The 23457-nt window shown below is 47.5% G+C and overlaps 2 protein-coding genes across 7 annotated transcripts in view; one reads left to right on the plus strand and one right to left on the minus strand.

Moving 5' to 3' along the window:
* The window catches only part of NDST2 (N-deacetylase and N-sulfotransferase 2), a 175225-nt gene extending 165440 nt beyond the window's left edge, over positions 1-9785 (plus strand). For all 5 annotated transcript variants that reach the window (XM_054982345.1, XM_054982346.1, XM_054982349.1 and 2 more), the window contains 8 exons: positions 1151-1333; positions 3027-3123; positions 3780-3903; positions 4391-4565; positions 4710-4880; positions 5781-5890; positions 7955-8057; positions 8172-9785. In XM_054982345.1, the coding sequence (XP_054838320.1) occupies positions 1151-1333; positions 3027-3123; positions 3780-3903; positions 4391-4565; positions 4710-4880; positions 5781-5890; positions 7955-8057; positions 8172-8297 (1089 nt within the window). In that variant the 3' untranslated portion in view covers positions 8298-9785. The remainder of the gene's footprint in view (positions 1-1150; positions 1334-3026; positions 3124-3779; positions 3904-4390; positions 4566-4709; positions 4881-5780; positions 5891-7954; positions 8058-8171) is intronic.
* Positions 9786-12867: 3082 nt separating this feature from the next.
* The window catches only part of ZSWIM8 (zinc finger SWIM-type containing 8), a 65152-nt gene continuing 54562 nt past the window's right edge, over positions 12868-23457 (minus strand). For both annotated transcript variants that reach the window (XM_054983148.1, XM_054983147.1), the window contains 5 exons: positions 22654-22822; positions 16730-16903; positions 15251-15370; positions 14464-14642; positions 12868-13917 (listed from right to left, as the gene is read on the minus strand). In XM_054983148.1, coding sequence (XP_054839123.1) covers positions 13714-13917; positions 14464-14642; positions 15251-15370; positions 16730-16903; positions 22654-22822 — 846 coding nt within the window. In that variant the 3' untranslated portion in view covers positions 12868-13713. The remainder of the gene's footprint in view (positions 13918-14463; positions 14643-15250; positions 15371-16729; positions 16904-22653; positions 22823-23457) is intronic.

Here is a 23457-nt window from a genome sequence, read left to right on the forward strand (position 1 = left end):
ACACAGAAAAAGAAGAAACGCTCAATAGTTTCTACCAAAGACTTGCCACAGATACAAACTCTAAATCCTCTCTTGTGCAAGAAAAAAAAATCTCTGGTAACATGATACTGTAATGCTATAGAAATGATATGGTAACTGATATTGATTAAAGTATGAATATCCAAAGTACATGGGCAAACTTATGCGCCGCTTCCCTTCCTGTATCCTTGTATTCGAGTCACTCCAATGTTGTTCAGAGTTGTAAATACACACACCCACGCATCTGAATGGTCCAGGTCGCCTGATCTTGTCAGATCTCAGAAGCTAAGCAGGGTTGGCCCCGGTTAGTACTTGAATGGGAGAGGACCAAGGAAGGCCAGGGCGGATACGCCGAGGCAGGCAGTGGCAAACCACCTCTGAATGTCTCTCGCCTTGAAAACCCTATGGGGTAGCTATAAGTCAGCTGTGACTTGACGGTACGTGCACAGACATATTTATGTCTATGGCAGTGTGAAAGAGAAGCACTGTTTAGTTCCCTATCCCAATACGTCGGGGAAATAGCTGAGTGAGGGGTGGTTGATGAAGCTGCCCTATCTGGAGTTGTCTCTGGGAAGGAGAGTGGAGACCTCAGTGAAATAGAGACAAAGACGGGTGGCGAATTTTTTACTGCCTGAACTATCTGCACCTCTGAATCTGAGAGCGAGGTTGCATGGAGATAATGTTGGGCATCACACCAGAATATGGCAGTAAGGTACAGGACCGAAATTACAGAGAACTGGCCTGAAAAATGTGTTAATCGGTTTTTCTCATTTTTCACACAAGAGACACGATTATTACTGTGGAAAGGGCTAGAGTTCGGCATAACCAGTTTGATTTGGGAAATCCATCCTTCTTGGTCCGCCTGCTGGGCAGGGCAGCAAAAAAAAGAAGACGGCATGGTATGGCGGACGTGGCCGGCCTTGACTAGTGGGGCATGCTGTAAAGCTGGCAACACAAGGGCACCGCAGCGCAGTGTTGACATTGTGCCCGTGGTGGGAGCATATGAAACGCGTTGGCCAGTGCCACGTAAGCGGTCTTGGCTGACCAGAGCGGAAAGCAGATCAAATCCCCCGAGCCACAGTGGCCTGTCAGTACTGATGCGTGCCACTGTTTTTTTCTCCCTTGTCCCCAGATCAGCATCTTCATGACCCATTTATCCAACTATGGGAATGACCGGCTGGGGCTCTACACCTTCGAAAGCCTTGTCAAATTCGTACAGTGTTGGACCAACCTTCGCCTTCAGACGCTGCCCCCCATTCAGCTGGCCAAAAGATATTTCGAAATATTTTCACAGGAGAAGAACCCTCTCTGGCAGGTGAGGAAGCAAACTCTGGGCCCGGCCTGTGAAGTGCAGGACAGTCTCCCAGTTCTCAGAATGCAGCACGTGGCCTGCCAGGCGTGTTGGACCCAGATCATTTTATTTCTAAAATTCTATTTACACTATGTATAGGCTGCCTTTCTCTCTGAGACTCAAAATGGACTACGCGGTGTAAGTCAACCCGATCAACAGTTGGAACGTTCAATACAAAATGCAAATGCAAATTTACAAAAGCGGAAACGAGCAGAAATCCAATACAGAGTTAAAAACAATGTTGAAAGAAGCATAAGCAATTAAACGTGACATATTCAACAATGCAGAAACTCTGCAGTAAGAACATACTACAATAGCAGATGGTACGCAGTAGTAGAGTCTACAGTCCCTGTCCCTTTACCAAATGCAGCTCTTTGAACCATTTCCTTACAATACAGCCATCCTACCTGTGCAAAATAGCCATGGTTGGCATGGCAGCCAGGAAGTTCTAAACAGCCTCTGAAGGGCATGGCATGAATATTAAAGTCCCCCAGCATTAGAAGCTTGAAGTCCCTCAACATCTCCTGTAAGATCATCCCTGAATATTCTGCCGAGTTGTCAGGTGGGCTGTGCCCAAATCAAACCCCTGCCCGGCCCATAGAGCCTAATTCCAAATCTTGTTTGACCCTCTTTATTTTGAGGCACACACATGGGCTTTCTGGAGGGAGGGGGAGCGAATCTTAGAAAACAGCAGCAGCAGCTCTCCCTTTCTAACTGATGAAGGCGTAAGAACCAGACTAGGCAGCCATGAGGCACAGCCAGTTTACTTGCCTCCGGGCTCTGTAGTGCAAGCCAGGCCAGCACTCAAACAGGGGTAAGACCGAATGGTAAAGATCCTGTGATGGCTTGACCTGGTGTTAGGCAGTCACCTCTGGTGCTGTTACTGCAGGCTCCCAGGACCTCCAGGAGCTGCGTGGCTAGGCCAGAAAAGAGGCAAAAGCCCTCGGTTCTCTCATTGCCTTCCTTGCCCAGCACTGTGTATCTCCTGCTCCCCATGGGAAAATGTATGCACTTATTTAGAAAAGTGTTGTGCTGCCCCTCCAGGAGCGTGCCCAAAGCAGCTTCTAAAAAAAATGACAAAAACCAAACATGAAGTGACAGGAATGAAAACCCAGCATTAAAAACTCGTATGTATTATGGTTCCTGTGTCTTGTCTCCACACTGGACAACTGTTCAGCCAGTTTGCCAGTTCTAAGAGAAGGTAAATAAAACCTGCCCTCCACTGGGCACGGCTGTCTGGAGAACAAAGTAGTGCCACACTGATTTCTGAAGATGGGAGGAGACAAAAAGACAAATTAGAAAACAGCTAACAAATCCTGCATATATGGAAATTCCTCTGGTGACCTCGCAAGCCCTCCCTTTTGTCTCCCTCCACCTAAACATTCATGATAACAGTTATTCACATTCTGACGACTCTGCCAGCCGTGCCTTCCCTTCTGCCATCTCTTTAACTTGCACCACCTTGGACTTGGTGACTAAATGCCTTCTTTGTGCCCAGCCTGGCACGTCACGGCTGCTCCTGCTCTGGACTTGTGGTTCTCATGATGGGGGAAGCTGTAGAGGAGGACACACCCAAATTATTCTTGCACCCTCTCCCACGCCCCTGACATCACAAACTCTCCACACAATCTCAGGCTCAGTTTCCTCCTTGATGCAGAACCCATGCGATGACAAACGGCATAAGGACATCTGGTCCAAAGAGAAGACCTGTGACCGGCTCCCCAAATTCCTCATCGTCGGACCTCAGAAAACAGGTGACGTTTGTTATCGGCTAACCCTCAATGAGATGTTGTTCTGATCCATACCATACGTGTGTCTCTCTTATAAGTGGGCATCAATATGCATTTAGGATTTGTCTTCTTGGGCCATTTGTTAGCACATCATGAGGCCTTGAGGGACGAGTGGAAGGGGGCAAGGGGGAGGCGTTTCCAGTTCTAAGCTGCAAAAGCACTTCTGCCTCCCCTTGGATTTCCTCTGAGTATCTGTGGGACTGCTCCAGACCTGCCAAGCTGGGATGCGATGCACAGCACCAAGCCAGTGAACCCGAGAATGGGTAAATGTAGGAAAGGGTTGCTGGCGTCCCCTAGTGGCTTGGTTATGTCAGTGTTTACAGTCAGTTCCTGCCGGCCAGCGTTACTGAGCTGCCAAGCAGATTCCACCCTCATTGCCTGAATGCCGCCTTGCAAGAACCAGCAAGCCCCCTGTCCTTTCTGTCCCAGAGAGAACAGCTGCTGTGGTTTTCTTTGGGCTGAGCATCCCTCCCTCGACTGAGCATAACAGAGGAGAGGCAGTGTCAAGAAGCATTGTGCACCAGGAAACACTGCTGCGGGCACCCGTGTTGGCAGCAGGCTGGATTTCACCACTCCCTGCAATCCCAGTGTGTCATAAATCTCTCTCCGCATTTTTGTAGGAACAACTGCTGTGCATTTCTTCCTTTCCATGCATCCAGCTGTTACCAGTAACTTCCCAAGCCCATCCACCTATGAAGAGATCCAATTCTTTAATGGGCCGAATTACCACAAAGGGATTGATTGGTAAGCACAAAGGACCCCCAGTTCCCTAACCGAGACTCTGCTCTGTCCTATGAGAAACCAATGGCAGGCTGCTGATCCTCCCTGGGGATAGACCCGGGTCTCCTCAGAGGGTCACAGTTTGTCTTGGGACAAAGGTTCGGTCAACTTCTTGCCACAGGCCTGATGCCTCTTGGTGCCATATACATCAGCCAGTAGCAGCTGCAGCCTTCATTCTTGCAGAATCCACTCCTTTCTGGCTCCCTCCTTCAGACTGTTGCCAGTATGCACAGAATATCCCCTTTCGTACTACAGCTGTGCCGTATCAGGACCCTGTGCCCAGGCAGCAGTGCCACCCCCTGCTGGTGCACAGAGGGCAAGGCCAGCCGCTGTGTTAGCAGAATCCCGCACTGTTCTCTTCTGTACTCCTCTTGTTTCCTGCATCAAGGGCTGGCCCCTGCAGCATGCCTCCTTGGCCCCGTTACAAAGGCTGTCCTGGTTTTCTTGACAGGTACATGGAATTTTTCCCCATCCCCTCCAATGCCAGCACAGACTTCATGTTTGAGAAAAGTGCCAATTACTTCGACACCGAGGCAGTTCCCAAGCGAAGTGCTGCCCTCCTTCCACGGGCCAAAATCATCGCCATCCTGATCAACCCAGCTGACCGGGCCTACTCCTGGTACCAGGTAAGCCCTTAAGCCGGGCTGGCATCAAGAGGAGGATGTGTGCAGGACCAAACAGAGGGTTTGGGGTGTATACTGCTCAGGCCCCCATTCACTGCCCCATCCTAATCAGTGCTCTCTCTCTCTACCCTCCACTGATGCTTGCAGCACCAGCGTGCTCACAGTGACCCCGTGGCGCTCAACTACACTTTCTACCAGGTGATTTCTGCTGGGTCCCAAGCCCCTCAAGAGCTGCACAACCTGCAAAGCCGCTGCCTGAGCCCGGGATTGTACTCCACCCACCTGGAGCGATGGCTGACCTATTATCCCTCGGGGCAGGTACAGTAGCCCTTTGAGCAGTCATAAAGTATGTGCATTCAGAGGACACTGGGCTTTTTTGTCTGGGCTTGGGCAAATACATAATTCTTCCCTGATAACCACTGGCAACTGGTTTCCCCCCTTCCCAACCATCCCCAAACTCCAGGTGGTCCATGACGCAGAGGCCAAGAGCAGGTGGGAATCAAAGTGCACAACAACGTTGTTCATTTCAGTGTGGCTTGCACAGGAGAACTCCCAGAATCAATCTTTTAATATACATCTATAGAATATTTTACCAATTCGTATATCCTATCTAGTCAGCTATTACCTGTAAAGGAAGTGACAGGAAGGAGGCTGTGGTTGTTTGGGTCCTGTAGAAGCAATCTGCAGAATGGGAACGAGTTATTCGGGTAACCAGCCGTTCACAACTCTCGGCCTTTCCAATCTTGAGAGCAGTTCAAGCAAACAATAGAAGTCAGAGGAGAAGGGGATTAGAACAAATTGTGGAAAGGGGGACTTTGTTTACTGGTCAGCTTTGTAGAGGGAAAAATGTGTCCTGATAGTTGTGATCTCAGTGAAGCATCAGTAAAGAAGCCACGTCCACTCAACTCTACTCCTCACAAGAAGAGGAGTTCTCATAGAAGATAAAAATTCTGTATCTGGTCTATGTAACCCACTCTGCAACCCACAAGTTATTTGGTGCCGCTTGGTTATCTCCTTCCTTATCTACACATTTCATGGGTTTTCTTTGCCCACAGACTGGGAAGGCTCAAAGCCACTTAGAGCATTTTAAAAACGTAGAGTGGGGGCTCTCCTTTGTAATCTTGGACCTCTGTGGCCTTGCGCCTGGGCTCAGAAGAGCTCCACTCCATCAGTTAAAAGGTGTGCTCTGAAATCTTTCTTGCTCTGCTTTTGATTCAGATTCTGATTCTGGACGGGCAGGAACTCCGACACAGCCCCTCCTCCACCATGGAGAACATTCAAAGGTTTCTGGGGGTCACACCACTCTTCAACTACACCCAAGCACTCAAGTAAGGATTCTGTGTATGCTGAGGGGGAGGGGCGTTGCTTCTTGAAGGTCAGCTCTTAAAAGTTGTTCTTCTGAATTGCACTTCTCTAACCAGGCAGCTGTAGCAAACTCTGAGCAGAGGCTTCAGTCCCTTGGAGCCAGCTGAGCTCTGGCCCAGGATGATCTGCCTGATCTCAGCAGCTGAGATGGACCAGACGGGGGCAGTGGGTACAACAGATCTTCACTCATGATGTCACAGCTAGGACAATGGTTCATCATTCAGTTGTCACACCAGTTAAGATACAGAAGAATGTAGTCTGAGTTTACCATCTATATAAACCTGAAATATGCAGCATTTTATATTATTAGCCCAGGGAGCATCCCTGCAAAGCAGGCCACTAAAATTCCCACTTTATAGATGGGAACCTGGGATTCCAAAGCCAGTTAATATTTATTTGCTTCGTTTATACCTGACCTTTCTCCCCAGTGGGTGCCACTGGGGAGGGCATTCTTCCCTCCTTCATCTTATCCTCAAAACAAGCTTGTGAGGCAAGTTGGGTTGAGAATGTGTGACTGGCCAAAGGCCACCCAGAGAGCTTCCGTGGCAGAGAGGGGACTTAAACCTGGGTATCCCGAAACCTGGCCCGGCCCTCTTCTCGCTACACCATGCCATTTCTAGTGCTGAACCAGATAGAGTCTCGCTGTCTCACCACCTTCTGCTGCTCAGATGTGCTGCTTGACTTTGGGTCAGTTCCTTTGTTCCTTCTCCGCCTTACTTGCCCAGCAGGCAAGGGCTTTAAACTGATCACATTTTGCTGCATCAATATTATCGCTGCTGCTGCTACTGTCTGGCTGTGCTGAGCAAGAGCAACGTATGGATCATTCTGGATCTTCAGATCCATTCCTCTTAATTCTTGAGTGCTGCCGATGGCTGAAATCCTCCCTGCCCCTGAACTGGCAGAGAGGGAAGCTCTCTTGGTTAGGTTGCCTAATTGCCTACTTTCGTTTGTAGCCTCTGCCCCTTCCCTGTAGCCTTATTTTAAATGAGAGGTTTTAACTTTCTGCTAAAACAGTTGCCTGATGCTTTTATACCAATGCTGGCTCCTAGCTGTTTGGAGGGAAACTGATTCAGTGGGGGGAGGCGGGAAGCCATGATTTTCAGGGAGCCAGTGCTGCATTTCCACTGGGCAACTTTTAGGTGACTTTGGAAATAAAAGCAGCACTGCAGAAAGAGTGGCAAGAAAGCAAATGTTAAAAGAAGTTGTTTCAGGTAGTTAGCTGTTTTGGTCTGCAGTGGAAGAGCAGGATTTGAATCCAGTAGCACATGAAAGACCAACAAGATTCCCAGGGTATAAGCCTTTGAGAATCACAGCTCACTTTACCAGATCAGCGCCCTTCGTCAGAATCTGATGAAGAATCTTACAAAGGGAGCTTGACTCTTGAAAGCTTACACCCTGGTAAGCTTGTTGGACTTTAAGGTGCTCCTGGACTCAAGTCTTGCTCTTTTTTAAAAAAAGGGCTAGGCTTAGAATCATAGGGTACCCCCAGGGTCATCTAGTCCAACCCCTTGCACAGTGCAGGAAATTCACAACTACCTCCCCACCCCCAGTGACTCCTGCTCCATGACCATAAAATGGCAAAACACCATCAGGATCCCTAGCCAAACCGGCCAGGGGAAAATAGCTTCCTGACCCCAAAGTGGCAATTGGCATTGCCTTGGGCAGGTAAGAAGGGGCCACGAGAACTAAGCGCGGATGTAACCCTTCCTGCCCTCCCTCTCATGATCTGCCCAGGTTCACAGAATAAGCATTGCTATCAGATGGCCATCTGGCCTCCGCTTAAAAACCTCCAAAGGTGAGCCCACCACCTGCCGAGGAAGCCTGGGATACCAATGTCACTGTTTCCACTGTCTTCAAAAAGCTGGCTTGTGTTAATTTTTAGTTCTCAAAATGCTGCAGAATAATGGTTCAAGCTGTCATTCTGATAGGGCGTAAAATTGTATTGCGGTGAACAAAAATGTTAATTCCAAGTCTGTATGCAAACATATACCTGCATGAACGTGTGTAACACAAGAACTCCTTTGCAGGTTTGATGAGGCAAAGGGGTTTTGGTGCCAGGTACTGGATGGAGGGAAGACCAAGTGCCTGGGGAAAAGTAAAGGGAGAAAATATCCAGAGATGGATTCCTCGGTGAGTAACTAGAGGGGCTTCTCTTCTCACAAACCATCTCTGAGCAATATTTGGAAGAAAAAAGAGGTGGCCACTAAAGAGGTGAGCCCTAAATACGTTCTTTTCTTTTTGAAGTCCCGCATGTTCCTGGCTGACTTCTATCGCGAGCACAACATCGAACTCTCCAAGCTGATGAACAAGCTGGGGCAGCCCCTGCCCACCTGGCTCCACGAGGAACTGCAGAACTCGAGCTGGAGCTGAATGAAGGGGAGCGCTCTGGCCCCAGAACTGCCAGGCACAGGGATGGGAAAGCCACTTGGAATCGACACCCACCTCGCCTGCCTCTTCTTGAGCAGCAGCGTTAGAGGACCGAACAGGGAGCGTGCTTGTGAACCCGGATGGTGGGACGGAGTGTGGACAATACGCCTCCCAGTATTAACGGTTTGGGGATTTTTTTAAGACATCCACCTATGGAACAAAACTGCACAAGGTGTAATGCAGTTGTTCTTCCACCCCCATCCCACCATTCAAGGATAGGAATGCCACAGGAACGCATGCGGTCTGTAATCCTGGGGGTAGGAAAGCCTAGAGCGAACGTGAGTGGGAAACCAACGCATGCAAATGTCTAGGTCACTGCGACATTCCGTGTTAATCCCCAACTGCTCAGGAGGCCCACAGGCGGAAGTCTTACTCGTGCAACTGCCCCATTGTGTGGGGGTGGGGGTGTGGGGGAGGGGGTGACAGACAACAAAGTGCATGTCCCTGGGGGTAGTCTTGGCCGTTCCAACAGTATCCAAGGGAACAGGGAGGGAGGAATCGTGGAGGATGAGGCAGCGGAAACTTTCCAAGACTCCTTATTGGAGAGGGGAAAGTCTTTGTCCCCTCTGCCTGCAGCAGGCGCAAGACGACAAAGGACACAAGTCTGATGTTGCCGCGTTCAGAGGCTATGAACAGGCACCTGTCCACTTGCAGCTAATCACAGCAGTCTTAATGGGCAGTGAGGGGTCGAAAGGCAGCTTCCTACCATTCTCGTCTGGAAAGCTGCATGTTCTCCCGCAGTGGGACTTCTGCCTCTTTTCATTTGTTGGCACCACGCAGGGAGAGAGGAAATGCAGATCAGCATCTGTCTGGTCAAATGGCCCATTCTTTCTTCCAGGTCTACAGGTGGTGGGAGCTCCAGCCAGCTCATTCCCCAGCATTTCCTCTCTGCGATCAGCACCCTAGTTGTGCAGCGGCCAGCCAGACTCCTGCCCCTTCTTTCCAAACACATCTTACATCAAGGCCCGGGGGGGGGGGGCAGCAGCATCAACTGCTCAAGCACTAGGCTGACTGGTGCGTGTGTGTGAAGCGGGCAGCAGTGGTGGGACGATTCCTTCAAGCTATTTGCACATAACTCCTCTGCGTCTCTATTCTCATAGGGAGAGAAATGGTCTCAGCCAAGCTTATACATTGAGCCTTGTGTATTTTTTTAAATGGTGAATTGACCATTGTCTGTAAATAGACAGTATGGACTATATACTACTTCATTCAATGTGTCCCCAAAGCAGGGCAAATACTGTGCAACCAAAAAAAAACCCGGAACCAACGAAACAAAAACCTGTGGCTGAAGAGAAACGCAAGCGCCCTGCTTCCTGCACTGGATTCATGTATAGTGTCATTCACATTGAATGATGATGATGATGATGATGAAGCATAAATTCTTGGCTCTTGCAGCTGAGCACAATGTCTAAATAAAGGTTAGACGTAGCATTCGGAGTCAACCGATGTGTGACTTTATTTCTTCGGGTTTACGGGCGTGGGCTGCGCTAACTCCTTTTCCTGCTTGAGAGGGGTTATAAATAAAATAGCCATAACACGCTCTAGAAGGATGGGTGGCAAACGAACAGGCAGCTGCTGGCTGCTTAAGAACAAGTCTTCCTGCGACCAGAACGACGCCTCTCGCAAGCCTATGGGGCGAGGCAAGTCCTTACGCTCATTGGCCGACCTGGGCTGAGACAGCAGGAACAGGCTGCGGCACCTTTCCAGAACTGTTGCCAATGTCAGTGCCCCCTTCCTACCACCCTAAACAGTACCTGGCATGCTGCTGCTGCTGCTGACCATTTCTAGCCTAATTTTATTTGGCTTCGACCTGGACTGCACCCCCCACCCCCCCAATACAGCTGTTTCACAGGGAGCCCAACAGACAGACATACAAAGTCCCAAGCTAGGCTGTCTTTGCTATGATAAACATACCACTGCTGTAGCTCATTTTGCTGTGGGGACACCTTGAACTGACCCATTTCTAAAATCCACATGTGACAATTTCAGTTTTTCTTTAAGGCAGAGAATTACAGCTTACAGTTCATCTAGAAGACAATGGCCTTCGTTCCATTACGGAGTTTAAACTATAATTTATGCCAGGGGAAGTAGCACAGCGCAAAATAGTTCAAATATGTGCCTAAAGAGAACCCTGAATTAAACAGGTAGGGGTGTGTATTTGTATGTGTGCACACACATGTACCCAGACCTCTGACATCAGCATCGAGGTAGGCTAGAGTATCTCCCCAGGTGCATCTGCCCACACAATAAGACTACCCAAAACCAAAAGTACACAATAGTGACCTTCACTCATCTGCACTGAGCCCGTTGTTCGGTTGCACCAAAAAACCCCAAAACCCGAGGGGAACTGGCATTTTAGTCCAGCAGTAAGCAGCTTTTGTGCAGAAGAAGGCATGAATGAAGCTGTCACAAGTGCTCTCTTTAAAGCCATTTTCCCCACACCGGTGATTTAGCTTTCGTAAGTACAGAAAATCAAAACTGTGAAAGGGCAGAGGCTGTCCTAAGCTAAGTGGCCTCGGAACGACTAGTCCTCCAGCTGAGTGGAAGGGAACAGCAGTTTGGGTCAATCTTGAGGGACGCCCATGAAGTGGAGCAGAGTGGGAATGCAAGGGGGGGGGGAGGTCCCAAGGAACACTGCCTAGGGCTAGCAGGCTGATGCTATAGCCATGCAAGTTAATCCAAATTTGGTATGCTCCATTCAGTTTCACCAGAGAAAACATCTTCCTACAATGAGAGACTTTGATAAAAGGGAGACGCAAGCTCAAAAGTTATATAATGGCACCCTCATCAAAAATCGGAGGTTACCAAGAACCCTGGGGGAGGGGGGAGAGAGAATGAAGAGGATGACCTACCCATGGGTGCTGGGTAAGGCATGTGCCTGCTTTGCTTTCATGTTAAATAAGTATTTTTATTACTGTCATTGTACCAACTGCAAACACATGGCAGCTGGAAGTTGAACTGCAGCCAGAACAGCGACACTGCCATTGAACGAAATCACAAAATGGCCAGCAAACTACATGTGTAGGTCCATCCTTAAACCCGATGAGCACTAGTGATGTATAGGAAGAGCCATCTGAACTGGGGCATGGCCCAGGAAGGAAGTCAAGGCTACCAACACTGGCCCCTTCTTTTAAAAAACCCTGGCCCTGCTGCAACTACTGCCTGCGAGCGAGCCGGCATGGGGCAGTGCTTAAGACGGTCAGACTAGCATCTGGGAGACCCCCGTTTGAATCTCTACTCTGCCGAGGCCATTTGCTAGGGGCCTTAGACATGAATGCCCTGTCAGAGACTGTCACAGGGGTTGCAAGACAACCACAACTGTATTGCCAGCCTTGGTTTCTGTCGGCACAAGGCAGGGGGAGGTGGCAGGGCCCTTCCTGAAGCTGCTTTGGCCTTTGAGGGAAGCATCAGGGCCGGGCCAGGCAGTGACCACCAGCTGACTTGATTCCGTGCTACTTGCTTAACCCACCCAAGTCTGGCCGCTCGCTCCTGCTTCAGCAGCCACCTCACAAAAGCCAGCATGGTATAGTGGTCCGAGTGTCCATGACCCAGGTCTGAATCCCCAGTCTGCTGTCAAAGCTCACTGAGTGACTTTGGGCCAGTGGCAAATTCTCAACCTCGCCTACCTCACAGGGTAGTTGTGAGGATAAAATGCAGAAAAGGGAAATGATGTGAGCCGTTTCGTGTTGCCGCTGGGGGGGATGGGGAAGGTAGTGAAGTAAATAAACAATCCCCACAGACATCCAGGAGATGGCCCCCTACCACCCATGGCTTTTCAAGATTGTTCTTGTCGAACCAAAGTGGAAAAACAGAAGGACGAAACGGCCCCCTCCCCGCCACACACACCCCTCGTGCTAGTGCAGGAAGAGGAGAGGAGGGCTTGCTGGGGGATTCCTTCATCATCTCCTTCCTCACTGGGTCCCTGACTGGCTGCCACAGCAACTGCACCATGTACCCCAAAGGGTGGCCTCTTGGTATATTTTGTTTTACCTACATCTGCTCTACCCACACTGACTGCACTCTTTGGCTGCCCATGAAAATATAAATGAAAATAAACCATGAACAAGAAAGACAAGCATGGATTAAGCTTTGAAACAACGGAAGCACCTGCCTGTTAGCGTTGGTAGCTCTAAGGGACTTTCAGATTCAAAGGCAGGGTACTTCTGGCTGTCCAGAGAGGAAGGTGGCAGCCCAGGGCAACAGTCCTTGCCTTCCCGCCCTGTAGCTTCTCCGGGAAACAGCATTCTGAACGGGGTGTGCCCTGGTTCTGGCCCAGCAGAGTTCTCCTATTGTTTGCATTAATGGGGAAGGGGAAACCCATATAGATGAAGGAGCAGCAAACCAACCCCCTCTCCTCCTCTGATCTGTGAGAACAGATGGCAAAGAGTGCAGGTACCCGGAAAGGGGCCGGCTTCAGTACTGACCCTTGGCTTGAAAAGGTTGCTCTTAAGGCAGCTCTGCGTTTTATCGGCACCTCCGCACACTCAACAGAAGTTAAGGAGTAAAGAGTCTGTCTAAGAAAATGGATGTTTTAATCAGGAAACTAAGACAAGGAGTAAGAAATTGATTACAGGAGAGTTAATATCCCAGCCAAGGGAACGTGACTGTACAACTCAGAACCGCCATGGTCAGAGCATCTGAGGAAGCCTGCTGTGGGACCGCCGTTCGAGCAGCCACAAAACTGCAGCGGCCAGCTCAGTGCTATCCTGGGGGAGCCCTGTACAAAGTGGGGCTTTTGCTCATCCGACACAAAGGGGACGCACAGGCCTACAGCTCCCCCAGCGCCAGCCTGAACTCCGCTGGTTGGGGGCTGCAGGAAGGAATGGCGAGGGAGGAGCCCCCAGCTGCACAGAAAGTAAACTCTGCCTCTCTGGGCCCGTGATAGGAGGTTTTTTTTTTTTAGAATCTTATAGAAAGTAGTATACATATTTATAAATGCCAAAATAAATATTTTAAGACAGGCTCCACCCTATCCCCAAACATGCGCACACACAGGCACACAGAGTGGATCATTCGTAAAGCCGCCTCCAAACGGGATGGGGGCTCTTAAAGAACTGACGAAGTACCAGCCTGGTCCTCCCTCAGCCCCATTCGCTCACGCACACTCGCACGCACGCACACACACACACACACTTCCTTGTACTCACAAAACAGCTTTTTAGGCTCCACCTGCTGGGGAGGAGAGAAGAAAGGACGTGGCGCTCAGCCACAGTTGCGTGGAAGAGGAATGTCATGGCATAAATACATCAAACCAGTGGTTTCCAACAACTAAAATAAAAACGACCCCCCCCGTAAAGGAAGGCTGTCTTGAACAGAACTCTAGCTAGGGAGAGGGCAGTGGCTGGGCCCCCCAAAGCCATCAGGGTGAAAAGGTGGTCATTTCCAGAGAGACCCTTTGCCACAGGTCCTTGGTCTGTTTGCTGCGCTTCAGGTTCTGGAGGATGTCGTTGAACTGCATCATGCCCATGGGGGTCAGGCAGAAGGCGCTTCTGGCGCTGCGAATGGCGTTCACAAAGTCATCATAGTCCGCCGGAGTCAGGTGTATCAGCCGGTGGTGGATGTACTTAAGGGAGGGAAAGGGGAAAATGGTCACCGAAGTAAGGTCACCTTTCCACACGCGTGCCCTCTGACCAGTTTCATTCTCCTAGATTATCTGCATGGAGGCACCACGTCAACAGACCCCAGGACAAGGTAGCCCAGGTATCACAGTTTACTTTAAAAAAGGGGGAAAGGGAGCAAGAACAACAAAGGGAAGCCCTTGAAGAAAAAGGGCCTCCCTGTGGATGCAAAGCTATAAAGAAGGAACAGCCACTTGCCAACCCTCATAGAAATGGGGAGGAAGCATAAAGGACATCAGACTTTTGAGAGGCACAGGGAAGCTGTAATTACTGATATACCACACTGACTGTCACACCCTAGATCTGGTTCTGTTTAATTGGGTATCTCATTAAGCAAGTAGACTTCACAATCATTGCTGTGGTTGGACAGTGAAGGCTACACTTTCAGAAGTGGCAAGAAGAATTCCAGAAATATAGCACCATTTTCACAAGACTCGACAACCTGGTGAAGCAGACAGCCTGACCTACGGGGAAGGAAGCCACGTGTGTACCTGTATGTATGCCTGCTGGCACCTCTGTACCAACTGGTGGAAGGCTGGCGTTCGCAGGTGGTTGTGGACGTGGGCAGGGTTAAGCCTCTGCAGGGCTTCCATGATTATCTCTTGCAGTACAAAAGGGCTCAGGACCCCCTTGGCTGCGCCAACACAGAACTGATGCACGTAGTTTACACCTGCAGAAAAGGCGGGGGGGGGAGGTAGGGAGGAGAAGTGTCTTGAAAGCAAGAGCCAAAAACCCAAGTCCAAAACCACATCCTAGCTGTTGTGCTGGGCCCAACTCTGAGAAGGTCAAACTGATGCGCAGCCTACCCAGCTGTTCTGACAAAGCATGGCGGAATGCAGCTAAACGAACGGCACAAGCCACACTCAAGTTCCCCACCACTGGTGTTGGCTTGCATCCAGCTCACGCTATCAACCAAGCTCTTAAAAAAATCTCTTTGGCTGCTCACTTTTGGTCCCTCCTCGTTTGGCTTTTGCTGTACCTATCTGAAATGTATCTGAAATGTTTCTATACCCACTTATCTGGAGTACATTCAGGCCTCAGTTTTGTACATGAAAAATTTTTTTTGCTCTAGATCCACAACAAGAAGCATATTGGAATGGTATCTGCAGTTCGCTGGCATCTTGGGGTCTCGGGTGCTATTAATGTACGAGGGCAAAGGGGTGATGGTTACACTCCATGAAAAAATAAAAGTGCAGAACATACCACTAGGGATTCCACAGCCAAGGTGTGTGTGCGCACAAACACAACCCACACGTATTCCACTGTCTTGGGCCTTACCTAACTTGGCAGCTAACCCCAGGAGCCATTTCACATCTTCTGTGTAGGGTGGGCTGCGCGAGAAGTTGTTGGGGTGATCGTTGTGAGCTCTACGACCCAGCATCTCCAAGGCCAGCATCCCTGCCAGGAAAAAGGGCGCACGTGCAAAGCATTTCAGGCAAAGCAAGTTATTTCATAGAATCATAGAGTTGGAAGGGGCCATACAGACCATCTAGTCCAACCCCCTGCCCAGTGCAGGATCAGCCTAAAGCATCTCTGACAAATATTCATCCAGCCTCTTCTTGAAAACTGCCAGTGAGGGGGAGCTCACCACCTCCCTAGGCAGCTGATTCCACTTTTGAACTATTCTGACCATGAAAAAGTTTTTCCTAATATCCAGCCTTTGTGCATGTACCTTTGTGCATGTAATTTAAGCCCATTGCTTAACATTCTGATGGGCAAACTGGAAGACTGTGGAGTGGACTATAGGACAGTTCGGTGGATAGGGAACTGGTTATTTCCTCCTGTCCACCCAAGACTCAAGGACTGGCCCCTGCCTAACCAAAGAGCTACACACAAGCACCATTAAAGAAAACTCGCTTTGGGAGGCTGGCTACAGAAAAACAGACACAACACTTTTGGGGCCCTTGATTTCTACCCCTACTCTAGCCTTGATCATATTTTCTGCCAACAGTGCAAATTGTACAAGGGTAAGACGGATAGAAAACTTGCCGGCATAGATCAACTTTATATGCGGAATATGCCTAAGTTTTGAGACACCTACTTGCATTCTTGAGCCTGCAAGAACAAGAGAGCTAGCCAGGGTGGCAGGGCGGCATTTCTGGGCACGAGAGATTTTTCTGTGCCCGAATTGGGAGGCTGCCCCCTTTGCTTTCTCCCCGGCTGCTCATCCTCCACACACAAATATTCTGTTTCTCACTGCTTCCAACTGGAAGCTCCTTCACCACAAGATCCTCCATAACTTTCCCCTCCAGGTGCCGAGAGCACCTTTCTCTCTCGAATCCTTTGGCTTCTGCTCTTGACATCACAACTAACTCCAACCCTGGGAGCCTCACAGCACAGCAGACCATTTCCTCTAGAGGATGGTAGTTTTAGGTGGATAGCCATGTTGGGCTGCAGTAGAACAGCAGGATTTGAGTCCAGTGGCACCTTAGAGACCAACACAATTTTCAGAGTGTAAGCTTTCAAGAGTCAGAGCTCCCTTCTTCAGATTAGAGTATAGCTGGCCCTTGGGCCAAGATTTTCTTGAATAAACCCTGCGTTCCTCCTCCCCCCAGGACTCCTTCTTGGTAAATTTTTCTATTTATAAATTATTCTATATAAATTATTCTTAAGACAGTCTTGTCTAAACTAGGCAGCCTCAAAACCTCACATCAGAACTACGGTGCCTTCCCAGGAAATCCTATCACAGCGGAGAATCCACACACAGTTGGGATCTGCCCTGAATTCCCTGTCCAGAGGACCACAGACTGTCCTTACCAACTCGATAAGCAGAGTGGAGGTAGTGCAGTCCTTGTGGGCTCACGGGCTGGCTGTGCTGCTCATCCTCCGAGGGGAAACCCCCCGCAACAAGGGAGGTGGGCTGAGAAGACAAGCTTGTCAAAGAAGTCCCTTGAATTGCTGGGAACGTTGACCCCGCATGGACGCTCCCTACTGGAGAGAACAAAGAGACACATAAAAGGGCATTGCACAGTCACTGGGTTTCACCAGCCCTGCCCCAATCTGGTCCGGCCCCAGTGTTCAATGGGTGGAAACACAGTTCCCTCCCCACCCCCTCAGGACCTTTTTGAGTTGCACTGCAGCTAGCAAAACTCAAGTCACCAGACAATAATCAAGGGGAATTATTAAAATGTACAAAACTGAAAGAATATATTTTTACAATATTTAAGGATGATATCATGGGATGTTAAGGGCATGAGAGACGCTACCAAATGCAAAAAGTCTATCTCCAAATTGAAAAATCTTAATGCTGACGTGGTCTTTTTACAAGAAACTCATGTAATGGCAAAGGATAAAAACAAACTGCACAGAAAGTGGATTGGAGAGTTATATGTTACTGATACGTTCACTCAATCTAAGGGTGTGGTTATATTAAAACATAAACGTGTTTCTTTTCAGGTACAAGAAGCAATAATAGACCCAAAAGGTCACTTTATTATTTTGATTAATGAACATGACCCAAATGTGCAAATGTGGATTCTCCAGATATATTCCATCAATGTTTCAGTATCTTGGTAGATCTTAAATATGATTATTTGTTAGTGGGAGGAGATTTTAATGAAATACTAAATATAACTTTAGATCGAAGCACATTCCCACATAAGGAACATTTATTGGTGAGAGCTACACTTAAAGCCCATATGGCTGAACTAAGTTTGATTGACCCCTGGCGCATGTTACACCCAAAGGACAGAGACTATACCTTTATTTCTTCTTTACATTATAACTGGTTTAGATTAGATTATTTTCTTGTTTCAGCAACGTTCATGCCTTAAAGCATGTGATATAGATGTAATTGTTATTTATGATCATGCCCCTATTTCATTAGTTCTCCAGTTTCCTGATTGGGTTAGACCTCCAAGCTTATGGAGTCTTAACAGCTCTCTGCTCAATGATGAAATTTTGAAAACACAGAAGATAGCTCAACTTGCAGAGTATTTTAATATTAACCAAGGAACTGCAAATACTCGTGCAACTGAATGGGAAATTTATGAAGCCTTTATTAGAAGGAGGATTATTGCATGTGTCTCACAAGAGGAAGCTTAGAGAAAGGGAAGAAATAATAAGTTGAAATACTTATTAACTCTGTTTGCTACATCTCCCAATCCAGATCTCTATCAAGAGTTGCAGAAAGTTAAATATGAGTTGAACAATATATTGTCAATGAATGCAGAACATGCTTTGATGTGCTTGCACCAGTCATACTGGGAAAGAGAAGAGCGAGCTGGCTGATTATTAGCCCATTGTTTAAGGCAGCGAATGAACAAGAATTATATTCCTATCAGCAACAAAGCACGTTGTGGGGAAAAATACTACGGGCTCTAGAACGGGGAGAGCGGGCAAGCAGGCATTCCTTCCTCCTCCATCACTGATCCCGGCCAGATGAAGGCAAGGAGGCGGGCATGGCCACCTCCTCTGCACCTGATCCTGGATGAGTGAAGGGGGGGCATTGCAACCTGCTCTGCACCTGATCTCGGCCAGGTGAAGGCGGGGGCATGCACTTCCACCTGCTCCGCTCCTGATCCCAGCCAGCTGAAGGCAGGGGAAGGGCATTGCCACTTGCTCCACGCTTGATCTCGGCCACATGAAGGGGGGACGGACATTGCCACCTTCTTCATGTCTGATCCCAGCCGGGTGAAGGTGGGGTGGGCATTGCCACCTGCTCTGCTCCTGATCATGGCTGAGCAAAGGGGGCTGGGCATTGCCTCTTGCTCCATGCCTGATTCCGGCCAGGTGAATAGGTGCGGGCAATTGCTGCCTGCTTCATGCGTGATCCCAGCTGGGTGAAGGGGGGCAGGCATTGCCACCTTCTTTGCTCCTGATTCCGTGTGAAGAGGGGAGTGGGCATTGCATCCATGCTTGATCCTGGCCAGGTGAAGGCAGGGAGTGGGCATTGCCACCTGCACCACTCTTGATCCCAGCTGGGTGAAGGGGGGGGGCAGGCATTGCCACCTGCTCTGCTCCACTTGAAAAGGGGGGGGGACATTGACATGTGCTCTGGTCCTGATCCCAGCTGGGTGAGGGGGGCAGACATTTCCACGTGCTCGTCCTGATCCCAGCTGGTTAAAAAGGGGGGCATTGCCACCTGCTTCACTCTTGATCCCAGCTGAGTGAAGGGGGGTGGATATTTCCACCTGCTCCGCTCCTGATCCCAGCTGGTTGAAGGGAGGGTAGGCATTGCCACCTGTTCCTGCCTGACCCCAGCTGGGTGAAGGCAGGGTGCGGCCATTGCCATCTGCTCCACTGCTGATCACAACTGTGTGAAGGGGAGAGCAGGCACTGCCACCTGCTTTGCTCCTGATCTGAGTTGGGTGAAGAGGGGTGGGCATTGCCTCCTGCTCCATTCCTGATCCCAGCTGCATGATGGCAGGGAGCGGGCCTTGCCACCTACTCCACTCCTTATTGCAGCTGGGTGAAGATGGATGACAGGTATTACCCCCCTGATCTGCACCAGATCCCAGCTGTTTAAAGGGTGGGCGGGCATTGCCACCTGTTCCACGCCTGAACTCAGCTGGGTGAAGGCGGGTGGCGGGCATTGCCACCTGCTTTGCTCCTGATCCCAGCTGGGTGAAGGCAGGGGGCGAGCATTGCCACCTTCTCCGCGCCTGATCCGGGCTGAGTTTCCCACCGTAGCATGCTCTCTGGAGGTCTGGCTGCCTCATCTGTGCTTCCCTCCACAGCAGTGCCCTCTGGAGGTGCACCAGGGTAGGAAGTGAGTTGTCTTGAATACGCTTAAGCCTTTTATATAATAGGATGATTGAGGATGAGGTGAATGTAATGCATTCCGCCTCTGAAATAAATTTGCTGTTTCAAAAGTTTTACTCTAAATTGTATACTAAGGGCAACGAACCATCAAGAGAAGACTTGGAAATATTTTTCTCTCACCTTGATCTTCCATATTTAGATATGGTTCAGCAAAAGCTACTTGTTGAGCCTTTGCATATGGATGAAATTAAAGCTGTGATCATGAATATGAGCACTGGTTTATATCTTCAGGACCAGAGAGGTTCCTTCTTGAACGGTATAAAACCTTTGCTGATTTTTTAATTCCAAAATATCAATTGTACAATTTCGAATATGGTGTAAGCTTATATTACTGTCATTCCAAAGCCAGGCAAATACCACATTCAATGTGCAAATTTTCAACCTATTTCTTTGATGAATGTGGACACTAGAATAATCACTATTATTCTTTCTAACAGACTTTAAAAGGTTATTAGAACCTTGGTGATTGTAGACCAGTTAGGATTTATACAAAGGCAAGGATCCGATAAGTTAGACTGATCTCTGATCTGACTGCAGTAAATAGAAAAAGAGCTGATCGTTGCTATTCTTTCACGCTGTTGAAAAAGCATTTGACGAAATACATTGGAAATATATTTTCTCTACATTAATCAAATTTGGCTTCCCTCATGAATTTTTGAAATGAATTAGAATTTTGTTTTCATCCTCTAGATCTAGGGTACAGATCAATGGTATTTTTTCTCCACCGTTCCTTCTTGAAAGAGGTACTAGGCCAGGTTGTCCTCTTTCTCTTCTAATTTTTTATTTATGTCTGGAACCTCTGGCTTGTGCTATTAGACAAAGTAATAATGTACACGGCTTTATACGTAAATATTTAGAATTTAAAATTATTCTATAAGCAGACAATCTTTTATTATTTATTTCAGAACTTCAGTCTTCCGCTTCTAAATTAATGAGTTTGATTAATAATTGTGGTGATTTGGTTATTCAATTAATTGGACAAAATCAGAATTGATGCTATTGGGAGACAATGTATCACAGAGTAAAATTACCGAGGGACATTTTCAATGGTGCCCAGATGCTATCACTTATCTTAGAATATTGATCCCAAGTAATATTAAAGACATGATTTCATTGAATTTTAATAAACTGATCTCAGATACATCCTTGGATTTGGATAGCAGGGCAACCCTAAACCTGTCATTACGGAGTAAAGTAAATATACTCAAAATGAATATTATACCTCAAATTATTTATGTTATGCATGCAAACCCTTTTGATATACCTTGTTGATATATTAAATTAATGCTTTGTTTCAGAAATGTATGTGGAGTTCAACACCCAAGATTTCTTTAAAGAGGATGCAACTTTCAATGAATGTAGGAGGATTTGGTCTTCTGGACTTTAGCGCTTATCATCAGGCAGATTTGTCAGCCTGTACAAATTATTGGAATCCTTCCCCTCCACTGGAGTATCCATCTTGGGCTTTTTTGGGGGCCTTTTTTTTGGAACCACTTTTCAAGTGGAATGCATTAGTGTTTACTTAAAACGGATTTTGTTCCTCCAATAATTTCTACAACTAGAGAAGTATGACGTATAATATCATGGCAATACCAATTCGACCCATTTTCACATGCTAAACTAACATTATAGTCAAATCCAGACTTAAACATTGGGAAGAAATCTTTCTTATGGAAGGCTTGGGCAGATAAGGGAATTTTTATTTTGGATCAACTGATAGGTAAGAACGATGAGTTCTTACCATTTTTTCAACTGAGGTCTAAATATGATTTGCCAACTTCTGCTGAATGGTAATATTTACAATTGCAACATTTGTTGGTGTTCAAATATGGCCTGGCAGCTTTGAGTGCTTCAGAATCACCCCCACTTGATTCTTATTGAATCAATACAGAAAGCAAAATCTATAATATTTGTATGTAAATATTTGAGGTTCTTTAATAAATATGATACACAGAGCCTTAGAAATTAATGGAATAATGACCTGGAGCATCCAGTTTTGCTAAAGAAATGAGATAATTAAGTCTATACCTGTTGCTACTATGAATCTTAAGCTGCAACTTACTCAGCAAAAAATTATGTTTAGGGTACATTGGATACCACAGCATCTTTTTACTAAAGGTTTAAGCACGGTATCTAACCGTAATTCACAAAATGCATCTCTTAAGCATGTGCTCTGGATGTGTTTAGTCATTCCGCTCTTTGGGGAGGAAGTTATTAGTCATATTAATTTTGTGTTAGAAAACTCATTTATTTTTGAGAATGTTAATGTACTGTTAAACTATTTGATGTCTCTTGGAATCTAACCAATGGTCAACAGAAATGGACCCTCCATGTCCTTGCTAAAAGACTTCATAACTGGAAAGACAAAAGCCACTGGATTGAAGGCCTTATTAAACTTATCAACATTTGAACATATCAGATATAGAAGGCAATTGTGTATGGATTTATATTTAGATATCTGGAAATCTTTTATAGACATCTATGTATAGATTTGCCAATAGCGTTTTTGTAGCCAGCATTCTTTTTTTTTCCTACGGTTTGCTTTTTTATTTTCTACTATTTGCTTTTTTATTTTTTCTATTTCACACTAATAAAATAATAATTTTTTTAAAAAAATTTAAAGATCTGTTTGAAAAAATGAAACAGGGTCACACAACAATGCTAGGGAATATGTATTTATTTATTTACAATATTTTTATCCTGTCTTTCTGCCCAATCAGGGCCACAAAGGGAACTGGCTTGAGACAAACTTCGTCTTGCACGTAAATACTTACAGCAGTACAAAACTCGTCCTGTTCCAGGAAGAGCAGACAATGAAGACTGCGGAGCCAGGCAAAGCCAGACATCAAACTGAACTGAGATGCCGCCTTTTCCTTCCGCTTATCTTTCACAGGAGAGAAACAACAGAGAACACTCACTTGCGACATTAGAAGACAGCGAAAGCCCCGTCTCGGCATGGTAGGGATGTACTGCAATCTGCGTCATGGAGGGGACAGGCACTCCTGGGAACGACACAGCTGTAGCTGCCAAGGAGGGGGTGGTTACCGAATATGGGTACTGTGCCCCAATGAATGCTGGATGGACACCCTGGAAAGGAAGAGGGAATGGTCACAGTCTGGAGAGCGAGTAACTGCCCCCCAAACAAAACAAACCAGTCCTAAAAGGTTCTCATGCTCATTGGGGAACATATGAAACCATTTTTTTTTAAAATAAAGGAATATGAGACAGCTGCTCAATCGCCATTCAGCTTGCCTGGGTCCCTCTACAACACCCTGGAATAGAAAGAGGACACACATTCCTTTTACAGGTTCATGTTAGCAGGCTTTCAAGTTGCAGCATCAAACACAAGTTCCCAAGGGAGGACCCCACAGAATTCACTCCTCCACACCCACACAGAGCTGGCTCATTAAAACTTTTTGTCTGAACTGTTTATGACTTTTCTTGACCTTCTGGGTCAAAACCGCTCTCAGACCTTCATGCAGCCAAGCACAGGGCATGTCTTCGGAATCCTGCTAGCTGTCTTTCTCAATGTTAGTGAGAATACCAGCCACACAACCTGAGAACCTAAACTGGAGACTTGGGACAGTCTGAATTGAAAGTATGGGTCGCAGGTCCATCCCCAAGGCTGAGGCCAGTAATCAAAAGAACTCAATTTGCCACCCTACTGACTCATTCCTCTAAGCCGTGTTAAGTGCAGAGACAGGGACCAGGGGAGAAAAACT

This window comes from Eublepharis macularius, chromosome 6 (genome assembly GCF_028583425.1).
Source record: "Eublepharis macularius isolate TG4126 chromosome 6, MPM_Emac_v1.0, whole genome shotgun sequence".
Taxonomy (NCBI): domain Eukaryota; kingdom Metazoa; phylum Chordata; class Lepidosauria; order Squamata; family Eublepharidae; genus Eublepharis; species Eublepharis macularius.